This window comes from Topomyia yanbarensis, chromosome 1 (assembly GCF_030247195.1).
Source record: "Topomyia yanbarensis strain Yona2022 chromosome 1, ASM3024719v1, whole genome shotgun sequence".
Taxonomy (NCBI): Eukaryota; Metazoa; Arthropoda; class Insecta; order Diptera; family Culicidae; genus Topomyia; species Topomyia yanbarensis.
In genome coordinates this window covers 22,923,959-22,944,416 of record NC_080670.1, presented here as the reverse complement: position 1 = coordinate 22,944,416, position 20,458 = coordinate 22,923,959, and the positions used below count along the sequence as shown (strand labels likewise).

At 39.5% G+C, this 20,458-nt stretch overlaps 1 protein-coding gene across 1 annotated transcript in view; it reads left to right on the top strand.

Annotated features, from left to right (window-relative positions):
• The first annotated feature begins 551 nt into the window (after positions 1-551).
• Positions 552-20,458, top strand: part of LOC131693807 (myb-like protein W) — a 40,649-nt gene continuing 20,742 nt past the window's right edge. The window contains exons 1-2 of the mRNA XM_058981955.1: positions 552-746; positions 18,222-18,532. Coding sequence (XP_058837938.1) covers positions 552-746; positions 18,222-18,532 — 506 coding nt within the window. The remainder of the gene's footprint in view (positions 747-18,221; positions 18,533-20,458) is intronic.

Here is a 20,458-nt window from a genome sequence, read left to right as displayed (position 1 = left end):
ATCACCATGAGAGCTCGACACACCCCGTGTGGTAGCTTGGCATCTACTAATAGCACGTGTACTGGGTAAGTACGTAAATTGTATTCTCCATTGTAAAAAAAGGCTACTATCTTCCTAGCAACCAGGGGAAGGAGAAGCTGCTTGGAGTGGAGAAGACGCCAGTTTCTATGGCTCCAAAGAGCGCAAGAACCTCACCAGGAGACGGAGGATAAGGCGGGTTCAAGAGGCAGATGAGCGAGCATGATCTCACTGCCGAAGGGAAGGACACCACTCAACCAGGAGAAAGTTGGAGTACCGTTGTAGGTCGGAAGAGAAACCATTGGGAACAGTAAAAGCGAAAGGAAGAGAGAAAAGTGCAGCAGAAGAGGAAAGGAAAACCTCCGGCTCGTCAGAAGGCGCCAAAAGAAGAAGCCGTACTCGTCAAAGCCGAGGCGACAACGTATGCAGCGTTCCTCAAGAAGGTCAGCGAGGATCCGGAGCTGTAGACATTTGGGGCAAACGTAATAAGAACCAGACGTACCCAAAAAGGTGAGATATTCTTCGAATCGAAGATGCATCCTACGATTAACATTTCGAGTATGCTGGAGATTATTACCAAATCACTGCGTGAAGAGGCAGAAGTTAAGGTCTTGAGCCAGGAGACGGTGCTTGTGTGTAAGAACCTGAATGAAATCACGACGGAAGACGATCTGAGAGAAGCACTGAAGCAGCAATGTAACCTGGTCGAGGTGTACATGACGATTCGGGTAAAAAGGGGTATGGAGCAACTCAGACAGGGATGATTCGTGTACCGGTAACCACTGCTGATAAGGCGCTAGAGGTAGGCAAAGTTACGGTTGGATGGTTGAAATGCCCATTGAGAGTCGTCCCACGAGTGACTAAACAATCAGAAAAATGCTTCGTGTGTTTGGGCTTTGGACATTTAGCAGGGGCTTGCAAATGCCCGGATAGATCCAAGATGTACTAGAAATGTGGGGAGAAGGACCATCTTGCGAGAAACTGCACGCAGAAGCCGAAGTGTACGCTTTGCACTCCAGCGAACAGAAACGACCAGCAGACGGGTGGCTTCAAAAGCCTTGACTTCAAGAGGGGGATGGCAAGCCAACGGCAATGGAGATACCAGACTTCCCAAATGAACATCGAACACCATGTTCGCTCTAGTTCTGTAATCATCTTAAACCCACATTTCGTGTGCAAACTCGAACGCGCTAATTCGTACCAAAACACGTACACGTGTTCGTCTGCACAAACGAACCCCATGTACGTACGCGGTGTTCATACACTCAGGTTCTTGACACTAGTTTTCTCTTTCTATCACTCATCATCACTAGTGTTGACTCATTCAGTTTTGTGTGTGCCTTTCTTGTGTACGCACACGGTGTACGTATACGGTGCTTACACCTAAGTTTGCACATCGTTCGCTTGGGTTCGGTGTTCGAGGCGAACCTGTACACAAAGGCAAAGCAAGTTTGAGGTTGAACGCGTGCACGAAATTTTGTACACAGGTGCAAACTTATCGATGTTCATGGGAAGACTGAGAGATACACCAGATTAATCTGAATCACTGTGATAACAACAATGTGTGACATCGCTCTGATTGCAGAGCCATATCAAGTTCCCCTTGATAACGGTAACTGGGTAGCGGACAGATCGGGAACGGTTGCAATACAAGTTTTGGGCAGATTCGCCATTCAAGAAGCGGTAGAACGCTCATACGAAGGCTTCGTGTTCGCTAAAATGAACGGCATCTTCGTGTGCAGCTGTTCCGCTCCTCCAAAGTGTGCAGGCGAGCGAGTGGAGCGTAATACTGGAGCAGTTAATTGAGCAGCTGATCGGCCGAAAGCCGGTAGTCATTTGTAGTGACTTCAATGCTTAAGCTGAGCGGTGGGGCAGTAGGTAAACCAACACAACTGGGTGTATCCTACAGGAAACTCTAGGCGTACGGTAAAAGCTGCTATCCTAGCATATCCGGATATGTTCAGGATGGTGCTGCAGATATGTTTGGGTGAAGGCAACTTCCCAGAAATGTGAAAGATATAGAAGCATGTGTTGTTGCCACAGCCAACTGGATACACTCGGAAAACATCTTTCACAGGATGTCGAAATGCTCGGAGGGTGGATGGGGACTGTCCAAGGCGCAGCTCAGATTCCCTAAAGGAGCATCGACAGTTCATGCTATTTGAACAGAGCTCGAGAAGGCATATTAACAGAAGCGATGAAGAGATCTATACTACGCTGTGGTCACGATAGATGTTAAGAATGCATTTAATAGCTGTGATGTCATTGACCAAGCGCTGCAGTAAATGAGGGTCCCCGACTATCTATGCCAAATCCTGAAGAGCTACACCTTTTTGGAAAAAGGACATAATTTATGTTGATTTAATCTTCTTCAGTAATAAATTTACAAGGTAGTGTGCTTCTCAAGAATCACGTGAAAGCAGGCATGCCCTAGCCGTTAATCATGTCCTCTACGCATCTGTTAGGATTATTAACTGGTCATGAATAATTTCAGCGCGCCAAAATGGATAATAACATAATTCTTGAGCGTTTTTTCAAAACGTCATATCTGCAATGAGTTACTCTCTTTGTTTACTTTCTCTTCTGTTAATAATTCGGTCACTTTAACATTTATCCCTCAGCTCTTTGCATAATATGCTAGCTAAAACCACCGTCTTTCGATCTGTACTGTAAAATAAGTGAAAAGTGTAATAATGACGCCGTAAAAATCGAAAGAGAAAGTATAAACAGAGAGTAACTCATTGCAGATATGACGTTTTGAAAAAATGCTCAAGAATTGATCTTTATAAAGCTGTATAGAGAATCACTACAAAAAAGTAAACAAACGAAAGGTGACAGTCAAACGCACAGAATGCTGCGATAGGCACATTAAGGCGCACTCTTGCTATTTTCGTGATGCGCGCCATTATACAAGTATACATATACAAGACCGTTTTCTTTGTTGGGAAAATACTGGGACGGAACTCGCGGATAGATGTTTTCTTTTCCTTTTTTATTTTTCATTCCCCAGAATATTCACATACGCTCTCATTCTGGTTCACATATCGCTCACATGCCATCTCATTCTGGCACACACTAGTTCAAACTGACGTTTGAGGTTAATAATGTTTATACCAACAAGAATGCTCTAAACAAAGTAAAAACTAATTTAGATTAAAATAAACGAGAAATCTTCCAGATTTTCAAGCGAAACGAAACCTGTTGCGCATACTTGCGAACCTATATCACAGTAGAAGAAAGACACAAACAAGACAACTCCCAAAAACCAACTTCCAGTCTTCTCTATTATCGAACATGAAGCAAATAATTCGAAAAAAATATTCGCACCAACAAACTGTTGCCCGCACCACCTTTTCGCAGCCATAAAAACGCACCATAAAATTGTGAAACAATTCACTAAATCATTATCAGATTGACAGTCGGAGTCAAACCACAGACAACATACTTCTCCCCGGTCGGTGTGTGACACTGATTGTGTTTACGTCGTACGATTATTTTCACTCCATTAAAAAGCCATTAATCATGGCAGGCGACGCCCGGTACGAACCGAGGCTGGCGAGGGTGGAACGTTTCGCGAAGGTATTGGCTGCGCCTGGATGTGCCCATCCGGTTCCATGGGATGATGAGAGCTACATGCACAGTTCAGACGATAGAAGCTGCCTGTTTGCCTGACACCCTCTTTACGTTGCCCCAGTATCCGTTGGGAACAGTTCATCATATCGGTAGTGACTGTATCGGCTCAGGTCGGTCGCCAGATGTCGCGTGTGCGTAAGCAGAGGAAGCTGGAGTAAAAGACACCCCAGCATATACTGGATTTTCGTAAGTAGCTCGTTTAAAAAAAATCAATATATTATGTCAACCTTAAACCAATAAGATGCCTAAAGATGGCGGGTATCCAATCAAATTTCTTCAATCAGTGCATTTTTACTCAATTCCTCCATGTTAATCCCAACCTTTATCATAATTAGCACCGAAGAAGAGTAGCGATACTTGTGCCATACATGCACTTGACCATCGGACCATTAGTTATTGGCTGCTTGGACGGATGGCGTGTTTCCAACCGAAGTCAACACGACATCAGCCTCTTCCTTTCCGGTGTTGGCTGATCAATTAGGCTGACTGGTGGTCGGGAGCAGTCGGATCTAATTGAAATGCAGCCTCAGCTAATTGAGTCCAGCTAGCGAGTTCATCTGCCCTGATTGCCAGCCTTGGGTTCGATATGTATATAGGAAACTTTGACGGGTGGACCTTGGCTTGACGTGTCCTGTGGGAGATGTGCCACATGCAATCACCCTATTCGGATTCTGGCCTTTGTCTTTTCCTAATTGTTATTGGAAATCTGGCGAGGGAGAGAGAAAGAGAGAGAGAAATGTAAGAGGGTAGATATTAAGTTTGAAAAGGATTGAAAATAATTTCGGTTTACAAACACTTTTTATTTGCTTATGTTAAATTTTTCCATATAGCTCATTCTTTTTTGCATTCCGCCCACTCTGAGCTGAGAAGTATATGTTTGTCTGCTTTGGCTATTATTTTCATTGTAGCCGCCAACCCTGTCCAAAATCATGATATTATGAACCCTATTGTCATCTACCTATGCTTCACAAAAGATGGTAATACGGAAAAACTGGAATCGTAGTTATTGTACCGTAAATATCGATTTTGAAGTTGCTGGTACCGAAAAACAGCAACTGAAAAAATAAGTACCAGTACTTTCGGCAGTATGCTTTAGAGTTTAATTGAGAAAGCATCGAAAATCCACCATCTTTGAGAACGAAAAAAGCAGTTTCTTTGGCTGCCATTTCCACAATCTTCGTTAAAATCAATCAATGTATTCAGCGTTGTCAAAATACTAACTATATTTTTAAAATATATTTTTACTCGGAGTTTTTTTCCCAACTCATTTTAAAGTAGAACTACTTTTTTGTTTTCGATAAGGGGGTGCACTTTGCAAATATCAGAAAAAATTACGTGAAAAGAAAAGTGGTTAGATTTTGAACACTTATAAAACAGCAATTTCGCGATAAATTTTCGTTATTTTTTCACATATCGCGCAGAAATACTTTCCAAGAACAGATTTCAATATAGATAAAACTATGGATTTTTTTCACCGCATTGAAAATTTGAAGGATGTAAAACATAGTCTAAATACCATGCAGAAGGTTGCGTTTCCCTCGTCTGAGACGACAGGTATGGGTGCTCGGCACGCCACGCTTCTATGAATGACGCCATCTTCGACAATTTAAATTACAGCATTGCTCGAGTGAGCTCATCCCAGGAATTCCAGGTAAAATTTTGTGAAATCTGTGCGCAGCCTATGTAAAAATCTGTGTAAATCTGTGTGAAGGAAAACGTACAAATTTGTCTCATAACAAGAAGCGGCGACCTTTTTTAAGTATTCGCAAAACAAAAAAAAACAGAAATCTGTGCTAGTCTGTGCATTATCAAAGAAAACTGTGGAAATTTGTTCAGTTTTAGAAAGCTGTGCAGCAAGTTAGAACCGGTTGTGTCACTGGAGCCGGAATACTAACCACAACCTGCCAAATTTCCGATTAACTTCCAGCTGAACTTTACTGAGTGGCAGGTTCAATTTCCTAGTTAAACCCATTCCGGAACCGGTTCGGATTTCTGAATGGAGTCAGTATGGATTTCAACTCAAATACAACAACCGATTGCGACTCAATCGATTTCGGAATCGGTTGTTGCGTTTGAGCTGAAATCCATACTGATTCCATTCAGGATTTCGAATCAAATTCCAAATGGTTTGACCGAGTGGCTCCGCTCAGTTTTTCCGCCTAACTATAATTGTAGGAACTGTAAATGTAACCTGACACATTAGGTTTGTTCCAGTACCAAGAGAAACTGAAAGAAAATCGTTCCTCTTTTTCTTTTTTTTTCTTCTAGTAGCAAACCGGAGTAATCAGGAGCAAATATTTTTTACTCCGGAGTGACTTCCGTGTACTAGAACAAACCTATTTTCGGTAGTAGGATAGAACTACAGACACTTTATACACAGAATAGTGAGGGGTCAAAAAGTGCTGCCAAACGAGCATGAGGGTTTTGAAAGGGGAAGTACTAGAAGAATCGCATGCGAGGCTTATGGGATCTTCCGTGATGCCAATTTACATTCATCTAGCAACCATGACTTACTGTTTTTGTCTCCGCAAGTCTGTGTATAAAGTGTCTGTAGTTTGACTGCCCTCTAATAATGGCTGGTTTCAAAATCGTCCAATGAAGGACGTTTGTTGGACCAACGTTGAACGACGTCCAAATAACCGTTCAACGGACGTCCATCGCTGGACCAGCGTTGAACGATTTTCAAACAAATTTTTGGGCTTCTCAGTGGGTGGATAGATTTATAATTTTGTCGGCCATTTCGAAATGTCTATGTGAGGCGCTGTCAATTCAGTCAACCTTACAGCTGGAGTTGGACGTCTGTTCTCTGTGCTGCCATGGTAGCATAAACCAGGCAGCGACTTGATCCAGCAACAATACTATTTTTTACATTCTACATCAACCGAACAGAACCTGCTAACCGCTGACAAGAACTCGGGTGCCACCAGACAAACTTACTTCTGCTGTTATCTCCAAACCAATGCAACAAGCTGACGCCAAGATTCACCACGAAGCATGAAGCAGAGAAACACATTTTCATTACTGAGGTAATTGGAGTACAAGTGGCACGGGTGTAAATAAACGAGAAAAACCGCTCGTAATCATAAAGAAAATTTCCAACTCGATAAACAGCATTCCTTCTGCCGCAGTTATCCTTCAGTTTGCGGGGAGTTTTGTTTTTCTTTGCGTTTTTCAGGTACCTAGTATTTACCAGTCTGGCATCGGTGCGGGTCGGGTGTGAGCTGGATGCGAACAAGACGAATAACACAAAGCATCTTGTTTTGCTCGTTAAGTAACCATTGATTACAATGGATGTGATGTGGGTACAAGGTGTCATACATGTTGGTGTTTTCAACCGCACGACTTGGGCAGTATATCGTTCTATAAGGATAATGATTGTTTCATTAGAGTTTCTTCGACTGAGCACTTTAACTGAGTACGAAACGAGCAATACTTCTGGAAACCGGGGAACAGACGATCATTACGAAACGTTGAGATTGGGTCAAAAAATGAAAAATAAAATCGTTCTTTTATTACATACAACGAAAGAGCTCAACTTGTAAAATGTAACAAAATATACGTCCAAGCCTTCAAACTGTAGAACATCTTTTAGTTTATTTTCTATCAAAATGTAAACACGTCCTTGTTTGACACTATCGGTCTCACTTGACAATGGTTTTCGTTCCAACATGGACAGTTAACTCATCAAACGGATAGGGGTCAAGGTAATTGAATGGAATGTGTGGCCCTTTGAAGTATAAAATATTTTTAAATTAGAATACTTCTAACGTTTGCCGTTGTACTGAACAAAAAAAAAGATTAGCGCGCTATCTGTGCAACAATTTTGTAACCAATTCCGTAGGATGTACAATTACTAAAAATTACGGAAATAATGGATTTCATGAAAGCAGTAATTATCTGATCTATGATTGGTCGGAACAATTCAACCAAGCAGTGAGCGTTGCTAGGACTGCCCCTTTGTCATCGAATAAACTGCGACACGTATAGAAAGGGAGCATAAGAAAAATTCGTTAGTTTGTGTACTGACGTTGGAAGCGTAGCAGTTTCTGCGTTTCATGTCTACTCGCATTCTTCGGTGGTAGGTAATACATTCCATGACGTAGCAGTTTCTGCGTTTCATGTGTGCTCGCATTCTTCGGTGGTAGGTAATACATTCCATGACTGCCGCCAGGCGCTGATTGCATTTCATTCTAATGATGCAGTGGCATGTCAGTTTCATGCATACACGGAAGATACAATGATGACACACCACAGAAAATAAGCGAAAAGCTCTTTCTTTTGGAGCTGAATAAATGGATGGCGATGGGGTGGTTTGGTGCGAGAGCACCGCGCTCTCTTGCTCTTTAAATTATATATGGCGTCAGGTACGTGTACAGATAAATTCACCACAGCGCGCGTTCCAGAGTGCACCATGCACATAAACTGTAGTGTGAACTGGCGTGTGCTTTTTGGTTCGTTTTCCTCTGGCAAACGGTAGTGCGGGTGTGATTGACGATTAGATAAGCACTGGTTGTTTCGTTGTGTAAAGGAGATGGTATTGGCTTAATGGATGCTGATATTATAATTTTCTGTTGATGATTCGATACGATTTACTTTTGTACACTACCCGGCAAAACTCGTTTCTCGGGGCAAACTGGGAAAAAGTTTTACGTATCATCAATGTTTAAACACAGCTAAATAACGATTATTTAGGAAAAGAATAGGGGAAGTACATTTATAGCTTAGCAATAGAACATAACCAAATGTGTAAGCGCGCTGTTTGACCAGTTGCAAAAACGAGAGCAAAACGCGAGCAATATAGTTTGTCATACTGTTGTTCGATACGAACGTATAAGGAAAGCACACGTAAATTATATTCAAACGGTCTAAATAAATACCGTCATCGGGGGTTACTTTACGCCAAAAATAGAACGTTTTGTACATTACACTCAAGAACTACGATCACGCAACTTCAAATTTGAAACTGTTTGATGTTTTACATATGGCAGAAGTACTTCCAAAGCCAGTGAAAAGAACTTTTGGTAAATCAAGATTGAGCATGGGATATAATGAACTAAAAATTACGCCAAAAAGTTTTTTTTTTCAAAATCATGTTAACTTCTTGATTTATTTGTTATAGATCATAATCGTCATTTATGTGTGAATTCAAATGAAAGTCGTTCTCGTGGTCGTAAAAATAAAAAGGGTATTTTCAAAAGCTGCGTACCACGCATCCAATAATCTTGTTTTGACGAGTCAATAAGTCCTACAATTAAAAACAACAAGCCGAGAAAAAACGCTCTCCATAATGTACTTTTTCATTGAGCCTTATGAATTAGACACCCTTGTATTAGTATTTTTCTAAAAGTAGTTGTATTCTGGAGTGCAAAGGTTTTTCCAACAGAATGGTACTGTTATATTCAATAGTCAGGTCAGTTCATCCATCTTTAATGAGATATCCATCTCCAATATATTGATGACCTTTTTGTTTAGTAAAATTTTAACCATAAGTTCATTCGCCTACACTGCAGAACTATTCCCCGCTACTTTTTCTGTCATTCCACGACAAATTGTTTCAATACACATACCGTAAACCGGGGTCAAAGTCAATACACATACCGGGGTTACCGGTTCAATACACATACCGTAAACCGGGGTCGGGGTGACTTTGATCACTCGACACTTTTTTTCGTAGATCGCTTATTAAACCAGAATAGTCTACCGAATCATTTTAATTTGAAATGATTTTTACTCTAAACTTATAAAATACTGATTTGTTATACCTTTTGAGTATATTGTTCGGTTTTTGGGTACAAAAACTACAAAAAACCGAAACTTGACTTTACCTGATTTTTGCGAAGCTTCGTAAAGTGTCTATTTTTTATAAAACAAATAAGTCTCAGATTTGAGCAAGAGTAATAAATTACAAGCGAGTTTTTATTTTCCTTTAGATTGGGATATGCTAAATTTAATTTTAAGAGTTTGTTTATTTTTAATACATTTTTTGTGCAACTAATTGGCAATTATTTCAAATTATTTTAAGCTGAAATTCGTAACGTTTTTTTATTGTTCAATATTCCAACGTGTTAAAATGTATGAAACTTTTTGTACATTGATAAAATGTTGAACCAAAACAATTTAAGTAGTTTTAAAGGTTTTCAGAATCTTTTATTCTAGTTGGACACAAATTATACGAATTTTGGTACATTGAAATACTTTGTATAATACTAATTAACATCTATTTAACAATGAGTATCTTTCCAGAATTAGTTTAAATAAACATTTGAATGAAAAACATTGACATCAATAGCTTAATGTGGGTGAACATGCAAGTTATCAAAGTCACCCCGGAACACGAAAACGGACTTCAACTTGAAATCATTTCTTGAAAAAATAGCTGCAAACGGACAATTTTAGATAAAACCATCCAATATTGTTCTCCATACATCAGTACATGGTTTAAAAATATTAAACTTGAAAAAAATGTGTTGCGTCTAGAAATATGTAATGATTACTTCAAAAAGTGATCAATGTCACCCCGGTTTACGGTAGTTTAAATACTTCTAGAAACGATGGCGTTTTTATATGTTTGCCTCCATTGCAACTACATTACTCAACTTGCAAATTATGGATTGCTGTTATTTTTCAAAACAGTCAAACTAGTGCGCTAATCAAAATCTGCTTTGAATTAGAATCAAATCCCAAAACAAAGTAAATTTTAGATCAAATATACAGATTGTGTAATATAGACTTAAGTAGAGCTTGGCGTAAAGTAGCCCCAATTTGAGATATAATGGACATATAGTCACCATTTTCCAAAAAATCAAAAATACGGACAAAAAGTACAAACACAAATAATTGTTTTACATTGCCAGGTTAATTCCACGTAATCTATATCCTCTTATCTAATAATTTGACTAGTATATCACACTTTCCCAAGAGAATTTAAATTACAATGCTTTTTGCGTATATTTAATATTTCAGTTTCATCGCCTACTACGATTATTTGCAATCATTTTCTTAAACCTATTACCAAATTTATATATTTGTGTTGAACCAGCGAATAATACTATGTTTTGTTTTTGTCAAAATATAACGTTAAATTTGAACTAGAAGCTCAAGTATCATTCTACAATTTTGGCGAAAAGGAGCCCCCGATGACAGTACCCAAGTTTTAATATGAAACACATGAACACAAAACATCAAATTACACACACGTTAGAAAAACAGGAAACGCTCGGGATTGGGAAACTATGGGAAAGCAGTAAATACAGCCAAACGGGAGAGGAAAATTGCGAGTGAGAGGGAAGCTACTGGGTTAGGATAGAAAGAATGCAAATCACTTTTGCTAAAGACTTCAAGAAAGGCAGAAATCAAAATTAAAAGTTTAGGAAGATAGGCGGTTGGAAATATTTAAACGTAAAGTGTATAGTGAAGCAAATAAAAGTGTTTTATGACAAAAGAAAAGGATTCAAGGTTATACACCTGGTAATTGGGAGAAGTTAATAAATGTCATTCAACCACATATTCCCCTGCAATCGCAATCATGACGCTTTGCAAAATGTTCACAAACATGTAAAATATGCAATGTTTCAAATCATTATAAATAACACTTTGTAAAAACGGGCAGTCCAAAACGCACTTGTGTGAGGGTAAACTTCACCACAACAAGGGGGCATAATTCACTACAACAACGGGACACTTTAGACACATTTCAGCGTTAGGGAACAACGTTTGCACGCCTCGTGCAACTGTTAACATAATATCATAATAATCGTAATAATTACATACCGTAATTATCATCAAATGGCTGTTTTATAAGTGTTCAAAATAGGGTTTGCAGTACCGACCCTTTTTGGCGAGAACCGGTACTACGGTACTGAAGCCCTCAGTACCGGTAGTACCGGTAAAGTACCGGTACCCGTACATTTTTTTTAAAAAATTCGAAAAAAAGCGTCAAAGTGAAATTGAATGCTCAAACTGATGACCTTATTCTTAGATGATTGATTTGTGCTGATATAAAAAAAAACATGTTTATTGTTTTTATTTGCTTCGGAATGGTATGACCCATTTTAGCAGAAGATATTTTTCGAAGGCGGCACTTTTATTTTGAAATCTAGGCCACTTTGCGACTTTCGTCGACTTCAATAGCTGGTACACGTCAGAAACCCTATTAACATCAATAAATCAAAGCGAGAATGGCAGTAAATTCGGGCAGGTTTCTCGCATTTCCTCTCTTGCTTTTTTTGTAAATTGGTTTCGACCTCTATGTCGTTTGTCTACTATTCTCTTAAGCATACCAAGGCTCGTTGCTTTCCTGTAAACTATGGAGTTTTGCTAAATTTTCCGATTATCAATAATTACAAATCGTCCCATTTGAAACTGTTCACCAAGTCTAAAAGTGTTAGTTACTAAATCGCTGTTCGTTCTTTTATAGATAAAGGTTTAAGAGCAAACCAAATACAGACATGACTTAGACCGTAGTATTATTACGCGCCACCCAGTGAATAATGGAAATCAATCAGAATGTCACTAATAAAAAAAATCATAGCTATTTTATCGGTCTCTTACGCTAGATGTGAATATTTTGAAATTTAGTACAAGATCGCTAAATTTAATTTCGAGAAAGTAGCGCAGGAATTTAAACATACCGTTCAGTGCAACGGGAACTGGTAATGTTTAACTTCTAGAATTATGATGATGGCCCCTCGTCATTCCCCCACAAAGGTGTTAGCTCAACGATTTATCTAGAAGATATTTAATATAATTAAAAGTCATCTTGCAGACCGATATTTTGAAACAGATCCCCCTAGATATTTTTCAAAAAAAAATTGCATGATACCGAAAATACCGGTACTGGCTTTTGTTCAGTACCGGTATTACGGTACCAAAAATGGGTCGGTATTCCCGGGATTTTCGGTACCGGTATTACCGGTACCACAACCCTAGTTCAAAACCTAACCACTTTTCGTTAATATAATTTTTGTTGAATTTGCAATGTGCACCTCCCCCCATATCAAAAACAAAAACGTAGTTTTACGATAAAATGAGTTGGTAAGAAACCCCTAGTAAAAATCCATTTTTGAAAAATAAATGAAGTTTGTTCTAACATTTATTCATACAAAGCTACTCCTAATTAGGTTATTGCAAAGAGCTATAACGGTTTTAAAATTTTCATTTTTCAATTCAAATCGAAAGAATATATCCTATTTTCAACCCCTCTCAAAGCCCTTTCAGAAAAAAAATAAACAGAATTAGACGTGGTTTAAAATGCTATCAACTGCTTGCTGGAAGAAATACATGTGTGCGTACTATCTCCTATCTATATTACAACTTGTAAGTCGCATACATTTTTTTTATATATTATTTTCTATTTGATTATATTGTTTTGTTTGCATTACATTTCTAATTTAGTATATTGGGTGTTCAGCCACAAGTGGTGACTTTTCATCCCTATTGTTTACATGATTCAGTTAATTATTATAAAGTTATAATATGCTTTCGCAGTTAAGTATTTTTTTTTTCAGTAGGATGTTTTAAACCTACTTGTCTTCTGAATAAGGAGCTAAACAAATCTTATAAACTAACTTATAAACTATAAAAAGAGCCAATCGTTGCAATTGAAGATTGCAACGATTTTTGTCGGAAGTTGCTTATAATACTGTTCGTCATAATTTCTAATATTTCTATGTTTGCAAGTCTGTGCAACTCATTTGTGCTAAAGCAGGGAGGACGCTTCAAAATCATTTTCAGAATTTTATTCTGAATTCTTTGAAGCGTTTTCTTCCTAGTAGCACAAGTAGCACAAAAACTTCCCCAGATTGGCACTGCGTATAGCATTGCCGGTCTAAATATTTGTTTATAAATTAATAGTTTGTTCTTTAGGCAGAGCCTAGAATTCCTATTTATAAGAGGGAATAAACATTTTATATATTTGTTGCATTTTGTTTGGATTCCTTCAATGTGATCCTTAAAAGTGAGTTTTTTATCGTAAATCAAACCCAAGTATTTAATTTGATCTGTCCACGTTAAATTCAAACCATTAAATTTAATATTATGGTTATTATTTCCTAATCCTATTAAACAACGGTTATCATAATGAGCTGCAGTGTGACATCTTGTAATATCAGCGATGATCGTTTCTTGTGGCAGTGTGAATTCTGCAGAAAATGTTATCATGCAGCTTGTGTAGGAGTCCAGCGAAATCAAGAAGAATTTATCTCGCACTTCATGATTCCCCTGTGTGCAGATTGCCAGCATAATCTAAAGGTAGGCATAGACACACGAAAAGTGCTGTACCAACAGGAAAAATTATTTGAATCTATAACTACGCAAACGGACTGCAACTTACAAATAGCAGCCGACATAAAAAAGTTCAATTCAATTGTTGACTTATTCGAAAATGTTGAGCTGCAACTTAAAGAATCAGTGGCGAATGTGAACATAAACACATCGTCGCAAGTGGCAAATGCTGTATCGGCACTATCGCAGGCCATTGACAGTAATTCTTTTAATAAGGCCGATGAGCTGGTCACGCTGAAAAACCATATCACATCACTATTCAACATATCTATGGGATCTACAAAAAACACATTGAAGAGTATGTAAATGATCTCACTGCCGATTTGACCAGAGAATTGAAAAAAATCTGCAGCGAAGTTCAGAACTTGAGCACCCTTACCATAGATATGGCAGCTCATTGTAATGAACACTACCTGAGTGAATCGCGTCCTACACGTGAAGTTTTAGACGAAGTGAAAATTATAACAAATTCAGTTGGCAGTGACATTCTCAAAGAAGTATGATCTCTTGCCGGCTCAATTAACACTTTGGATAGCTCATTATCGGCAGTGATGCGAATGCTCATCACATCATTTGGGGCAGCTCAGACATCAATCTGAGAGGCTCTGAACTGATGGAGTACATAAGTAGTACAAATCTCCATATTCTGAATGTGGGAAACCGACCAACTTTTGCGAGGTCTGGGAGGGAGGAGGTGTTAGACATAACACTTTGCTCTGATAGAATTTTGCATGAACTGGGAAATTGGCAGGTTCCAAATGAAACTGAACCGCCTCTATCCGATCATAAATATATATTTTTCGAGCATTTTGATGTCACCTTCAATGTGGTGACATATCGTAATCCTAAATCTACAAACTGGGACCTCTTTTTGGAAAACTTGGCGACTAAATTTCATGGATATTTTCCAACAATTAGTCAATTAGACGACTTAGATGACGTCGTGGATACGACAAACTCATTCATATTAGCATCCTACGAAGAAGCTTGTCCACTTCGTACTGTTAAATCGACTAGGGGAACCCCTTGGTGGAGGGCTGAGCTTGAAAGAATGAAGAAAGTTATGAGAAGAGCTTGGAACCGGCGTCACCGTGATGACTCCAGGGCTTTCAGGTCAGCTCGTAGTGCATATAAGAAATGTCTTAGATCTGCAGAACGGGCTGGCTGGCAAAGCCTATGCACTAATGTCTCTAGTCTGAACGAGGCTAGCAGATTAAATAAAATTCTCTCCAAATCGAATGATTTTCAGATGAACTCCTTGAAAACCAGAGATGGTGTTTATGTGACGGACGAAAAAGATGTTCTTAATTGTCTCTTCGACACACACTTTCCAGGCTGTATCGATCCGGAGTTGATCAATGTTCACAGATCTCATTCTGGTGATTCGGACTCGTGGGCGTTAGCACGCACATTGGTTTCCACTGAATCGGTCAAGTGGGCAGTTGACAGCTTTGCTCCATACAAATCACCCGGAAAAGATGGAATACTTCCCGTGCTACTGCAAAAGGGATTTGATATTCTTAAACATGTCTTGAAAAAGATTTTGCTTTCCAGTCTTGCTACCGGGTATATCCCGAAATCATGGCGAGAAATAACTGTTAGATTTATTCCCAAAGGGGGGCGCTCAAGCTATGAAGAAGCCAAGAGTTTTAGGCCTATCAGCTTAAGTTCTTTTCTTCTGAAAGCTTTGGAACGGATAAACGATCATCACATCAGGAACGTTAGTTTAGTTGAATATCCACTGCACAAAATGCAACATGCATATCAGTGTGGGAAATCCACGATCACTCTGCTTCACGATGTTGTTTACAACATTGAGGAAACCTTCTCGTTCAAGCAATCTAGCTTGGGTGTATTCCTAGATATTGAGGGTGCTTTTGACAATGTCCAGTCTATTCTGGAAGCGACGTGCGGTCATGGGATACCTGCATGTATCTCGGGTTGGATAAACGCAATGCTTAGTAACCGCATACTTTGCTAGTCACTGCGACAGGCTGAGATACGGAAGTTGAGTATTTGCGGTTGTCCTCAGGGCGGCGTTCTGTCACATTTGTTATGGAACTTAGTAGCTGACGGCTTGTTGAAGAAACTCAATGAGCTTGGATTTCCAACCTACGGGTTTGCTGACGATTACCAAATACTAATTACTGGATTTTGCATCGGAACAATCTTTGACTTGATGCAACAGGCATTAAGAGCTGTCGAACAGTGGTGTCGACAAGTTAAACTATCAGTTAACCCAAGCAAAACTTCAATGGTTCTTTTCACGAAGAAGCGAATAACAACCGGGGTTCGTCCCTTGCAGTTCTTTGATTCTGAGCTGTTGTGTGCAGATCAAGTCAAATACGTTGGAGTCATATTGGATTCCAAACTGAATTGGTCTGCTCACATTGAGTTCAGAGTCAAGAAAGCGTGCATGGCCTTCGGGCAGTGCAGACGAACTTTTGGAAAGACCTGGGGTCTCAAACCTAAATACATCTATTGGATTTACACGACAATTGTACGTCCAATACTGTCATACGGATGCCTTGTGTGGTGGCAGAGGGGAGAGGTGGTGACAGTCCAGTCAAAGCTAAACCATCTGCAAAGAATGGCGCTCATGGCGTTGACTGGTGCTTTCACCACGACTCCGACTGCAGGTTACTGGGCTTTGGAACAGTAATCATGTTGATCTTGCTACCAGTCATACACGATTGTGGTCACAAATGGTTACATGGGGTGAAGATATTCTTGCTCCCAGCGATATTACACTCACTTGTAGTTTTCCTTACAGGACATTCCATGTTAAGATTCCCTCTCGAGAGGAGTGGTTGTCTGGCTTTATGGAAAGACAACAACAAACGCAAGTGGTTTGTTACACTGACGGTTCTCTGATGGAGGGACGTGCTGGTGCTGGTGTCTACTGTCGTGAAATGAGACTGGAACAATCTCACTCACTAGGTAGATATTGTACTGTATTCCAAGCAGAAATCTTTGCGATTATGTGCGGGGTGCAATCGGCCCTTCAACTGAGTTTGTCCGGCAGAGTTATAAACTTCTGCTCCGATAGTCAGGCTGCAATCAAGGCCCTTAGCTCAGACAAATCCCGGTCCAAGCTAGTGATCGCGTGCCGAACCCAAATCGAAGAACTAAGCATTGTCAACACTATCTACCTTGTCTGGGTGCCCGGTCATTGCGGTATTACTGGAAATGAATGGGCTGACGAATTGGCCAGGGCAGGTTCAGCGATTGACTTCGTTGGTCCTGAGCCCGCGCTGCCAATTTCGACAAGTTGGATAAGGGAAAAAATACGGTCCTGGGCTTCGTCCGAGCACCGCAATTATTGGAGAAATCTACAAACGTGTCGCCAAACAAAGGCGTTTCTAGAACAACCATGCCCAGTGGTTTCGAAAAATCTCTTACATTTTTCGAAGCTCCACTGCGGCATGCTGACCAGGGCTTTAACCGGCCACTGCAAACTCAATTATCACATGGCAACTATTCAGCGCGCTGAGTCTTTTTCATGTGATCTTTGTGAATCCGACTACGGAACCTCATATCATCTGATATGCAACTGTCCAGCGCTAGCGCAATTGCGATTTCGAGTCTTCGGCCGTCCTTATATAGACGAAACCATGTTTGGTCGACTGAAACTCAGAGACATACTAAAGTTTCTTATCCAATGTGGTAAAGAGCTTTAGGCTTATTCGCAGGCAAGTTGAACTACTTGTGAGTTTAACTTACCTGTTGTTTATTTTTGTTTTGTGCTGTTATTTTTCCCACCCTTCCAATTCTACTTCCCCACACCTCCTTGTCCTTTCCTTCCACTCAGGAAATGATGAAAACACACGGCAAGGCACAAATCCCCGACTATGTACGGGGAACGTGCCATTTGAGCCAATATATTCTGATTCCTGATTCCTGGCAGTGACATTCTCAAAGAAGTACAATCTCTTGCCGGCTCAATTAACACTTTGGATAGCAGTATACGCGATGCTTGTTTGTCACCAGCGGGCCCCAGCTTGATGGACGAATTAAATGCCCAATCAACAAAATCGGCTGACTCAGGTCACCGTTCCACTGCCGAAGCCACTGAAGGGTGGCGCTTATTGGGTTCGAAGAAAGTGTGGCGCTCTGACTGGACGGAGTACGACACACGTAATCAGCGTAGAATTCAACAGCAAAAGATGAAAGATAGGGCGATGGCACGAAGAAAAGCTAATAAAAAGCAGTTGCATCGGGTAATAAATGATCGCAATAAAAACAGACACCAACGTAGCCGTAATACTAATGAGACAAATAAACATCAGATATCCAGAAGCAGTTATTATAACTATAACCTCAATGACAACAACAATAGCAACAACAATAGCAACAATAATCGTAACAACAATCGCAACAACAATAGCAGCAATAATCGCAACAACAACAACAATACGCAATGCGGTCGTCCAACAGCTGGCAACTCTCTTCCCCGGGATAAGGATCTACTTGCGGCGGCAAGGGTGCAATTCTCTAGGCCTCCGTTTGAAAATCAGCGTGGTATCAGGATTCAACGTGGTGAAACACTGAATCCATACCCGGTTGTACATCAATTTAACTCAACTTCCGCACCAGATAGGTTTGTAACCCCCGTCCTGACGAATTCCTTTTCTCAGCGCTGTTCAGCTTGTTCCTGTGAGCATTCGTGTTTTCGTCCAACCTAACGCACTCTTCAGAGGCAGACCATGACGAACCGGTTACGGATGAAAACGGAACAATAGTTTTGCATGATATTTCTAAGTATGACAAATTGCCATTACCTTAATCAGAAACGCTTTCAGAAATTTTGATATATTGTCAAAATTTTAATCGTATGCAGAGCGCATCTAAAATGAGCAAAATCTATAGTAATGTATTGAGCTCCTCTTATTCTGTTATTTTAGGCACTGAAACAAGTTGGAACGATAGCATAAAAAGTGAGGAAATTTTTGGTAGTGGTTTTAACGTATTCAGAGACGACCGAAATCTTTTAGAATCTCAAAAGAAGTCTGGTGGAGGAGTACTTATAGGCGTTTCGGCTCAATTTAATTCTGAAATTCTTCCCACAGTGAAGTTTAAAGAATTTGAACATGTGTGGGTTAAAGCGAACATTTCAGGTGAAATACATGTTTTTGCCTCTGTATATTTCCCACCAGAGCATGCTAATATATCATCGTATGAAGCCTTTTTCAAAATTGCTGAACAAATTTTATTTGAACTTCCGGTCGAGGTCAAAGTTCACATTTACGGAGACTTTAACCAGCGCAATGCCGATTTTATTCCGGATTCTGAAAATGAAAATATTCTAATCCCAGTCGTAGGAGAAAACGAAACATTGAATTTCATCTTTGACAAAACTGCTAGGATAGGATTAAATCAAATAAATCATGTAAAAAATCAACAGAATTGCTATCTTGACCTTTTATTTACAAACACTCAGGAAGATTTCTGTGTATCTGAATCTTTGGCTCCTTTGTGGAAAAATGAAGCTTTTCATACTGATATTGAATTTTCTTTGTTCATCCATAAAAATCAAGAACCCAACGTCTATGACTTTGAGGAAGTCTTTGAATACCATAAAGCTAATTATGACAATATCAGACGGAAGGTAGGTAATGTCGACTGGCAAAACACTCTTAGGAATGAAGCGAATATTGAAACCGCCCTGGACGTATTTTACAAAATGATTTTCGAAATTATTTATGAAGAGGTGCCCATTAAGAAGAAAAGACGACACGGTAGCTCGAAGCATCCTATTACAACGGTTACGGTACAACAGGCAAATTAAAAATCTGAAAAATAGGAAACAAAAAGCCCACAAGCTATACAAGAAAAATCAAAATAACGAGCACTTGGAACAATATCTCGACATTTGCGATAAACTAAATATTGCCATAGATTCTGCACTTGCGGATTACAACTCCAAAACTGAACAGCAGATTAAATCCAGTCCAAAGAATTTTTTTAACTACGTCAAAACTAAATTAAAATCAGACAATTTCCCATCAACAATGCACTTGGATGACAACGTACATAATAGCCCGAAAGAAATCTGCAACCTATTTGCAACATTCTTCCAAGAAATATATACAACTTTTTCTGAACAAGACCGCGATCGCGATTATTTTGCTTTTCTTCCAGATTTTCCTATGGATATTGGTGTCAGTCATGTCATAGTGGAGGACATTTTCAATGCTCTAAATCATTTGGATTCATCAAAAGGTGCTGGCCCTGATGGAATTCCACCACTATTTATGAAAAACCTAGCAACCGAGCTTACAACTCCATTGTTCTGGCTCTTTAATATGTCTTTACAATCTGGAGAGTTTCCCAAAACATGGAAGAGTTCTTTCTTAGTACCTATATATAAATCTGGGAAAAAATCTGACGTTCGCAATTATCGTGGAATAGCCATAATCTCCAGCATTCCGAAACTTTTTGAATCGATCATTAACGAAAAAATATTTCTTCAAATAAAAAACAGAATTACTAACCTCCAACATGGCTTCTTCAAAGGTCGTTCGAC